General features: G+C 37.9%; 1 protein-coding gene across 1 annotated transcript; it reads right to left on the bottom strand.

Moving 5' to 3' along the window:
- Window positions 1-1,168: 1,168 nt before the first annotated feature.
- On the bottom strand, window positions 1,169-7,642 carry HOXB4 (homeobox B4). The gene is made up of 3 exons (XM_088179509.1): window positions 7,219-7,642; window positions 2,318-2,596; window positions 1,169-1,603 (listed from the first exon to the last, which is right to left on the bottom strand). Exons 1-3 carry the CDS (start codon window positions 7,526-7,528, stop codon window positions 1,308-1,310), a joined length of 885 nt encoding a protein of 294 aa, XP_088035635.1. The 5' UTR covers window positions 7,529-7,642; the 3' UTR covers window positions 1,169-1,307.
- Between the last annotated feature and the right edge of the window lie 2,654 nt (window positions 7,643-10,296).

Genomic DNA, 10,296 nt, shown 5'->3' with positions numbered 1-10,296 from the left:
AAATATATATATTTATTTATATAAAATATATCTTTGCGTATAACACATTTATTTGGAATTCTTTCATTCATCATTTTTTTAAAAAATATTTAATTTTTCCCATTTTTTTTTAAATAAATAAAAATAAATCCCCCCTCCAAAAAAAATAAAATTAAATTAAAAAAAAACCACACGGGGCAGCTCGAGGATGAAAAATTTATTTGAGATTTGTGGAATTTTCTTTTTTTTTTTTTTTTTAAATATTTTTACAGATAAATCCGGGACATCCCGAAGCACAAAAAGGAGGCGAAATTCACATTTTTATCCCCAAATCCGGGCTGGGGGAGCTCCCAGTTCATCCCAGTTCATCCCAGTTCATCCCAGTTCATCCCAGTTCCCCTCCTCCCACAAACAACCTGCTGGGTTTAAAAAACATAAAAAATTAAAAAATAATTTTAAATAAATTTTTTAAAAAATCAAAAAAAAAAAAAAAATCCCCCCAAAAGCCAAAAAATTTCCAAAAAATCCCCCCCCAAAAATAAAATTAAAAAATCCTAAAAAACCCAAAAAATAAAAAAAAAATCCCCCCCAAAATAAAAAAAAATTAAAAACCCCCAAATATCCAAAAATTACCAAAAAAATAAAATTTAAAAAATTTAAAAACTTCCCCCAAAATAAAATAAAAGAAAATATTTTTTAAAAACCGCAAAAATTAGAAAATTTTAAAAAAATTAAAAAACTCCCCCTAAAATAAAATAAAATCAAAAATTAAAAAAATTTAAAAATTAAAAAAATATTTTTAAAATTTTAAAAATCTAAAAAAAGGGCCCAGCACCACCACAATTATTAATTTTTTTTTTTTTTTAATCCTTGTGATCCTTGTGCTTTCTGGATTATTTGGGATGATCCCGGTGGGGTCTGGATTTGGGATCCTCCTTTTAGGGACTGGATTTGGGATGATCCTGATGGGATCTGGATTATTTGGGATGATCCCGATGGGATCTGGATTATTTGGGATGATCCTTGTAGGGTCTGGATTATTTGGGATGATCCTTGTCGGGTCTGGATTATTTGGGATGATCCTTGTCGGGTCTGGATTATTTGGGATGATCCCGATGGGATCTGGATTATTTGGGATGATCCTTGTCGGGTCTGGATTATTTGGGATGATCCCGATGGGATTTGGATTATTTGGGATGAGCCCGATGGGATCTGGATTATTTGGGATGATCCCGATGGGATTTGGATTATTTGGGATGATCCTTGTAGGGTCTGGATTATTTGGGATCCTCCTGGTCGGTTCTGGATTGGGATCCTCCTTGTGTGGTCTAGATTTGGGATGATCCCGATGGGATCTGGATTTGGGATGATCCCGATGGGATCTGGATTTGGGATGAGCCCTGTAGGGTCTGGATTTGGGATCCTCCTGCTGGGATCTGAATTTGGGATCCTGCTCCTTGTAGGATCTGGGTTTGGGATCCTCCTTGCGGGACCTGAATTTGGGATCTTCCTCCTTGTACCATTTGCCTCTGGGATCCTCCTGTTGGGATCTGGGTTTGGGATCCTCCTGCTGGGATCTGGATTTGGGATCCTCCTTGTAGGGTCTGGCTTTGGGATCCTGTCCCTTGTGGGATCTGGATTTGGGTCCGTCCTTGTAGGGTCTGAATTTGGGGTCCTCCTCCTTGTGGGTTCTGGGTTTGGGATCCTGTCCCTTGTAGGGTCTGGATTTGGGATCCTCCTGCTGGGATCTGGCTTTGGACCCGTCCTTGTAGGTTCTGGCTTTGGGATCCTGCTCCTTGTGGGTTATGGGTTTGGGATCGTCCTGCTGGGATCTGGATTTGGGATCCTGTGCCTTGTAGGTTCTGGGTTTGGGATCCTCCTTGTGGGATCTGGATTTGGGATCCTGTCCCCTGTGGGATCTGGATTTGGGATGATCCTTGTAGAGTCTGAATTCGGGATCCCGTTCCTTGTGGGTTCTGGATTTGGGATCCTCCTGCTGGGATCTGGATTTGGGCTCCTCCTTGTAGGTTCTGGGTTTGGGATCCCGTCCCGTGTAGGGTCTGGATTTGGGATCCTGTCCCTTGTAGGTTCTGGGTTTGGGATCCCGTCCCGTGTAGGGTCTGGATTTGGGATCCTGTCCCTTGTAGGTTCTGGGTTTGGGATCCCGTCCCGTGTAGGTTCTGGATTTGGGATCCTGTCCCTTGTACGGTCTGGATTTGGGATCCTGTCCCTTGTAGGGTCTGGATTTGGGATCCTGTCCCTTGTAGGGTCTGGATTTGGGGTCCCGTCTCCTGCGGGCTCTGGATTTGGGATCCTCCTGTCGGGCCCTGCAGGGCGCCAGAGGAGGACGAAGAAGAGGAGGAAGAGGACGAGGAGGAGGAGGCGGCCCTGACCTTGGTGTTGGGTAATTTGTGATCCTTTTTCCATTTCATGCGGCGGTTCTGGAACCAGATTTTGATCTGGCGCTCGCTGAGGCCGAGCCCGTGCGCGATCTCGATCCTCCTCCTCCTCGTCAGGTACCGATTGAAATGAAATTCCTTCTCCAATTCCAGCACCTGGTGCCGCGTGTACGCCGTGCGGGAACGCTTGGGCTCCGAGCCGGGAAAACCGGGGCTCACTGGGAGGGCGGGGAAAAGGGAAAAAATAGAAAAGAAAATGGGGAAAAAAAAAAAAAAAAAAAAAAGGGGAAAATGGGGTGGGGAAATGGGGGGAAAATGGGGGCGAAGTGAAGATGGGAAAATGGGGAAAGGGGGAAAAGTTGGGGGGAGTGGAAATGGGAAAAGTGGAAGTGGGGAGAAATGGGGGGCAAAGTGGAAATGGGAAAAGTGGAAGTGGGGAGAAATGGGGAAAAGTGAAAAGGGGGGAAATGGGAGGAAGTGAAAATGGGAAAAAAATGGAGGGGGGAAGTGGAAATGGAAAAAATGGGGGGAAGTGGAAATGGAAAAAAATGGGGGGAAGTGGAAATGGAAAAAAGTGGAAATGGAAAAAGTGGAAATGGGAAAAAGTGGAAATGGAAAAAATGGAGGGAAGTGGAAATGGAAAAAAGTGGAAATGGAAAAAAGTCAAAGTGGAAAATAATGGAGGGAAGTGGAAATGGGAAAAAGTGGAAATGGGAAAAATGGAAATGGGAAAAAGTGGAAATGGGAAAAAGTGGAAATGGGAAAAAATGGTGGAAAGTGGAAATGGAAAAAAGTGGAAAGGGGAAAAGTGGAAATGGGGGAAATGGGAGAAAGTGGAAATGGAAAAAAGTGGAAATGGAAAAAATGGAGGGAAGTGGAAATGGAAAAAAGTGGAAATGGAAAAAATGGAGGGAAGTGGAAATGGAAAAAAGTGGAAATGGGAAAAAGTGGAAATGGGAAAAAGTGGAAATGGGAAAAATGGGGGGAAGTGGAAAAAAATGAGGGGGAAAGTGGAAATGGAAAAAAAATGGGGGGGAAAGTGAAGATGGAAAAACAAAAGTAAAAATGGGAAAAAGTTGGGGGAAGTGGAAATGGAAAAAGTGGAAATGGGAAAAAAAGGGGGGGAAGGATTTGGAAAGACAGAAAAATAAAGGGTGAAAAGATGTGAAAAGACAAAAAAAAAAGGCGGGAGGAGAGAAGAAAATGAAAAAAAAAAAAAGAGGGGGAGGGAAGGACATGAAAAACAAAAGGGGGGGAAAGATGTGAAAACACACCAAAAAAAAAAAAAAAAAGGGAGGGGAAAAAAGAACGTGAAAACATCAAAAATTAAAAAAAAAAAAAAGTGAAAACCCCCCAAAAAAAGGGGGAGGAGGAGAGGTGAAAAGGCAAAGAAAAGGGGGGGAAGATGTGAAAACACAACCCCCAAAAAAGAAAAAAAAAGGAAAAAAAGAACGTGAAAACGCCCAAAAAAAGGGGAAAAATGATGTGAAGACAGAAAAAAAATAAGGGGGGGGAACAGGTGAAAATGAAAAAAAAAAAATTAAAAAAATGGGGGGAAATGAGGGGAAAAAAATAAAAAAAAAATTGGGGAAAATGAGGGGAAAACACAAAAAAAAAGGGGCGGAAATGGGGGGGAAGGGGAAACACAGAGAAAAAGGAAAAAGGAAAGGGAAAACAAATTTTAAAAAGAGGAATTAAAAAAAAAAAAAAGGAAAAAACAGAATTATCGAGCTGTTCCTTTAATGGGTTCTTCCCCCCCACTTAAAAAAAAAAAAAAAATAAAAATAAAGCTTCACACATTCTTTGTAAAGAGGGATTTGATTAAAAAAAAAATAATAATAATTAAAAATAAGAGGCCAAATTGATAAAATTACACCCAGGGATTCCTGACTAAAGGATTTCGGGGCCCTCTGGGTGGGAATATTGGGAAATTCGGAATTATCCCCAAAAGTTCTTCCCTGCACGCCTGGGAACGGGAGAGCTCCCGTTTGGGAAATGTCTCCTTCCAATTAAAACATAAAATAAAATAAAATAAAATAAAATAAAATAAAATAAAATAAAATAATAATAAAATAAATAAAGGTGGGAAAATAGAGGGGGGAAGGGGGAAAAAGGGGAAAAAAGGGGAAAAAAGAGGGGGGAAAGAGGAAAAAAAAGAGGAAAAGAAGAGGGGAAAAAGAGAAAAAAAGGAGGAAAAATAAAGAGGGGAAAAGGGAAAAAAGAGGGAGAAAAAAAGAAGAAAAAAGGAGAAAAAGAAGAGGAAAAGAAAGAGAGAAAAATGAGGAAAAAAAAGAGGGGAAAAGGAAAAAAGAGGAAAAGGGGAAAAAAGAGGGGAAAGGGAGAAAAGAGGAGAAAAAAGAGGGGGAAAAGGGAAAAAAGAGGAAAAGAAGAGGAAAAGAAGAAGAAAAAAGAGAAAAAAAGGAGGAAAAAAAAAGAGGAAAAAAGGAGAAAAAAGAGGTGGGAAAGGAAAAAAAAAAAGAGGGGAGAAAAGAGGAAGACGAGAACAGAAGAGGCAAAAAAAAAGAGAGAAAAAAGAAAAAAAGAGGAAAAAAAAAAGAGGAAAAAAGAGAGGAAAAATAAAAAGAGGGGGGAAAAAAAAGAAAAAAAAAAAAAAAAAGAAAGAGGGTCAGGGGAGGAGAAAACAGTAAAAGTTTACTCAACCCTCCACTTAAATACAAATTAACCCAAACATAAAACTTCACTTAACGGCGATTCAACAGCCATAAAACAATCATAAAATAAAATTAAAATGAAATAAAATAAAATTTAAAAAGAAGAAAAGAGGCCTGGAAGGGACGGCAGGAGATGGGAACGGAGATTTCAAAGGAGCGTGGCCCGAGAGGAGCAAAATAAAAAAAATTAAAATAAATTAAAATAAATAATTAAATTTTTTTTTTTAAATCTCCCCCGGAGCTGCTCCAGCCCCGCGATTCCTGCGCCCGGAGAGCACAGATATTTTTATTTTCGTTTTTTTAGTCATTTTTTAAATTTTTTTTCCGCTTTTCTATCTCGGTGTTTTTGGGTTTTTTTTTCCTCTCTCTGTGTTTTTTTTTTTTTCTCTGTCTGTGATTTTTTTTCTTTTTTTTTCTCTCTCTTGTGGTTTTTGTTTTTTTCTTTTTTTCTCTCTCTCTCTGTGATTTTTAATTTTTTTCCCTTTTCTCTGTGTGGTTTTTTTCCTCTCTCTCTGTTTCTCTTTTTCCTTTTTTCTCTCCATGTTTTTGGGGTTTTTTTTTCCCTCTCTGTGGCTTTTTTTTTTTTCCTCTCTCTCCCTCTCTTTGATTTTTTCTTTTTTTTTCTCTCTCTCTCTGTTTCTCTTTTTCCTTTTTCCTCTCGGTGTTTTTGGGGGTTTTTTCTCTCTCTCTGTGTTGTTTTCTTGGGTTTTTTTCTCTCTCTGTCTCTCTGTTTTTTTTCTCTCTCTCGGTTTCTTTTTTTCCGTTCCTCTCTCTGTGTTTTGTTGTTTTTTTCCTCTCTCTCTGTGATTTTTTCTTTTTTTTCTCTCTCTCTGTTTTTTTTTTTTTTCCCTTTGCTCTCTGTGTGTTTTAGGGTTTTTTTCTCTCTCTCTGTGTCTTTTTGTTCGGTTTTTTTCTCTCTCTCTGTGTTTTTTTTTCTTTTTTCTCTCTCTCTGTGTGGTTTTCTTTTTTTTCCCCCTTCTTCTCTGTGTTTTTTTTTTTCCTCTCTCTCTGTGTTTTGGTTTTTTTCTCTCTCTCTGTGTTTTGTTTTTTTCCTCTCTCTCTGTGTTTTCTTTTTCTCTCTCTCTTTCTGTTTCTTTTTTTTTCCTCTCTCTCTGTGGTTTCTTGTTTTTCCTCTCCCTCTCTCTGGGTTTTTTTTCTCTCTCTCTGTTTTTTTTTTCCTCTCGCTCTCTGTTCCTTTTTATTCCTCTCTCTCTTTTTTTTTTTGTTTTTCCTCTCTCTCTGTTTTTTTTTTCTCTCTCTCTGTAGTTTTTCTCTCTCTCTCTCTCTGTGTTTTCGGTTTTTTTCCTCTCTCTCTGTTTTTTTCCCTCTCTCTATCTGGGTTGTTTTTTTTTTCCTCTCTCTCTCTTTCTATAATTATTTTTTCTCTCTCTCTCTGTGTTTTTGTTTTTTTCTCTCTCTCTTTATTTTTTCCTCTCTCTATGTGGTTTTTTTTTCCCCCTCTCTCTTTTTTTTTTTCTCTCTGTAATTTCTCTCTCTCTCTCTCTGTGTTTTTGGGGTTTTTTTTCTCTCTCTCTCTGTTTTTTTTCCTCTTTCTGTATTTTTTTCCTCTCTCTCTCTGTATTTTCTCTCTCTCTCTCTCTCTGTGTTTTTGGTTTTTCCTCTTTCTCTGTTTTTTCTCTCTCTCTCTGGGGTTTTTTTTTCCCTCTCTCTCTCTGTAGTTTTTCTCTCTCTCTCTGTTTCTTATTATTCCTCTCTCTCTGTATTTTTTTGTTTTTCCTTTCTCTCTCTTTTTCCTCTCTCTATCTGGGTTTTTTCCTCTCTCTCCCTAATTTTTTTTCTCTCTGTGTTTTTGGTTTTCTCTCTCTCTCTGGTTTTTTTTCCTCTCTCTCTCTCTGTGTTTTTGTTTTTTTCTCTCTCTCCCTCTTTTTTTCCTCTCTCTCTCTGTATTTTTTCCTCTCTCTCTCTCTAATTTTTTTTTCTCTCTCTGTGTGTTTTGTGTTTTTTTCTCTCTCTCTGTTTTTTTTCCTCTCTCTATCTGAGTTTTTTTTCCTCTCTCTCTCTCTCTGTGTTTTTGTGGTTTTTTCCTCTCTCTCTCTGTATTTTTTCCTCTCTCTCTGTATTTTTTCCTCTCTCTCTAATTTTTTTTTTCTCTCTGTGTGTTTTTTTCTCTCTCTCTCTCTCTTTCCTCCTCTCCCTCCCGCACTTACCGCTGCTCACATGCATTTTTTTCATCCAGGGGTAAACCACGGGCTCCGAGCCTCCTTTGCCGCTTTGGTGGCCACCGGGGCCGTCTGGTGGCCCAACCCGGGGACCCTCGGGGAAAATCCTGTCCGGGAACAAATCTCCGTGCTGGCAACAACTGCCCTGCTCCCCCGGTGGCCTCCGCTGCTGCTGCTGCTCGCCATAAAATCCCGGTGGCGAGTGCTGGGGCAAGTAATCGCCCTGGGAATATTCCTCGCACGGTGGGAATTTGGGATCCACGTAGTTGGAGTTGATCAAAAACGAGCTCATGGCCATTAATTGAGGTGTTAATTGGGGTTTAAAAAAAAAAAAATTAATTTAATTTAAGGAGGTTTGGGGTGAGTGCGCGCCGGCGCGCACACGCGCGGGCGCAGAATAAAAATAAATAAATGAAAATATAAATATATAGATATATAAATAAAGGTAACTCTCGGCGTCTCTCCGCTTCTCTCTCTCTTTCTCTGCTTAAAAATTTATTCCTCTCCCCCCCCTGCCCACCCCCCTCCCCTCCTTTCGCCGCCTCCCTTCCCTTCCCTTCCCTTCCCTTCCCTTCCCTTCCCTTCCCTTCCCTTTCCTTTTTTTCTCTTTTTTTTTTTTTTTTCTTTTTTTTTTTTTTTCCCTGCTTTTCCTGCTCGCCCGACCCCTCCCACTCCGTGCCCGGTGACCGCCGTTGTGTCCATGTGACAGCGCGGGGCCAATGGCGAGGGCCACGGGCGAGCCCCGGACCGCGAGCCCCGACCCAGCCCGGGACCCCCCGGGACCCCCCGGGACCCCCCGGGACCCCCCGGGACCCCCCGGGGCAGAAATTCCCTCCCCTCGGGGCGTTTCTGGTCCGTTTTTTCATCGTTTTTGGATCGTTTCTGGGCAATTTTGGATCGTTTCTGGTCAATTTTTAATCGTTTCTGGTTAATTTTTAATCGTTTCTGGTCACTTGTGGTCATTTCTGGGCAATTTTTAATCGTTTCAGGTCAATTTTTGATCGTTTCTGGGCAATTTTTAATCGTTTCTGGTTAATTTTGAATCGTTTCTGGTCACTTGTGGTCATTTGTGGGCAATTTTTGATCGTTTCAGGTCAATTTTTAATCGTTTCTGGTCAATTTTTAACAGTTTCTGGTCACTTGTGGTCATTTCTGGGTAATTTTTGGTCGTTTCTGGTCACTTGTGGGCATTTGTGGGCATTTTTTTATCATTTCTGAGCAATTTTTGATCGTTTCTGGTCAATTTTTAATCGTTTCTGGTTAATTTTTAATCGTTTCTGGTTAATTTTTAATCGTCTCTGGTCACTTGTGGTCATTTGTGGGCATTTTTTAATCATTTCTGGTCAATTTTTGATCGTTTCTGGTCAATTTTGGGTCATTTTTTAATCGTTTCTGGTCATTTGTCGTCATTTGTGGTCAAATTTTTTTTATCATTTCTGATCATTTCTGGTCATTTCTGGTCAAATTTTTGGATCATTTTCTGATCATTTCTGGTTATTTCTGGTCATTTCTGGTCAATTTTTGATCGTTTCTGATCAATTTTTAATCGTTTCTGGTCATTTCCGGTCAAATTTGGATCATTTTCGATCATTTCTGGTCCATTTTTGGATCGTTTTTTGATCGTTTCTGGTCGATTTTTTGATCGTTTCTGGTCAAATTTTTTGGATCATTTTTTTAAATTTTTGGTCATTTCTGGTCATTTGTGGTCAATTCTTGATCATTTTTTGATCGTTTCTGGTCACTTGTGGTCACTTCTGGTCAATTTTAAAAATCATTTTTGATAATTTCTGATGATTTCGGGTCATTTTTAATCATTTCTGATCATTCCGGGTCACTTGTGGAAATTTTAGATCATTTCTAATCCCGTTTGATAATTTCTGGTCATTTCTCGTCGTTTTTTGATCATTTCTGATAATTTCCGATCGTTTTTTATAATTTTTTTATAATTTCCGAACATTTCTGATCATTTTCGATAATTTTTTTATCATTTCCGATCATTTCTGGTCATTCTTTATCATTTTTTTAAAATAATTTCTGGTCCTTTCTGATCATTTCTGGTCCTTTTTGATCATTTTTGATCATTTCTGATCATTTTCTATATTTTTTTTAAAATAATTTCCGATGGTTTCTGGTCATTTCTGATCATTTCTGATAATTTCTGATCATTTTTGATCATTTTTGGTCATTTTTGATCATTTCCGGCCACCTCCCCCTGCCCCTGGCGAGCCGTGACCCCCCCGGGGCCACCAAAAAAAAACCAGAAAAACTCACCCCAAAAAAACCCAAAATAAAAATCAACAAAACCGTTAAAACCCCATCAAAAATCCGATTTTTTATCGGGAAATCAAAAATCCAAAATTCCCCAGATGGTTTTGGGGTTGATTTTTCCGGAATTTCGTCAAATCCCAAAAAAATTCGAGCTCCTAAATCCCCTCGGCTCCGAGTTCCCAGCGCAGGATTAACGGAAAATTATCCAAAAATTAAAAAAAAAAACAAAAAAAGCGAATTAAACCCAGTCCTAAGGAATTAAAAATCGATTTAAAAGCCAAGGAGAGGCGCCCGGAAAAAATAATAATAATAGTAATAATAATAATAATAATAATAATAATAATAATAATAATAATAATAATAATAATAATAATAGAATAATAATAGAATAATAATAGAATAATAATAGAACAATAATAATAACAATAATAATAGTAATAATAATAATAATAATTATAATGATGATAATAATAATAATAAGAAGAAGAATAGAAATAATAATAATAATTATATTGATGGTAATAATAATAATAACAATAATAATAGTAATAATAATGATAATAATGATAATAATGGTAATAATAATAGCAATAATAACAATAATAGTAACGATAATAATAATAGTAATAATAAATCTAATAATGGTAATAATAACAATAATAATAATAGTAATAATGATAATAATAAGAAGAATAGAAATAATAATAATAATGATAATGATGGTAATAATAATAGTAATAATAACAATAATAATAATAGTAATAATAATAATGATAATAAAAATAATAATAATGAAAA

This window comes from Sturnus vulgaris, chromosome 27, assembly GCF_052056855.1.
Source record: "Sturnus vulgaris isolate bStuVul1 chromosome 27, bStuVul1.hap1, whole genome shotgun sequence".
Taxonomy (NCBI): domain Eukaryota; kingdom Metazoa; phylum Chordata; class Aves; order Passeriformes; family Sturnidae; genus Sturnus; species Sturnus vulgaris.
The sequence above is the reverse complement of the archived record's forward strand: the minus strand, read 5'-3'. Positions and strand labels throughout refer to the sequence as shown.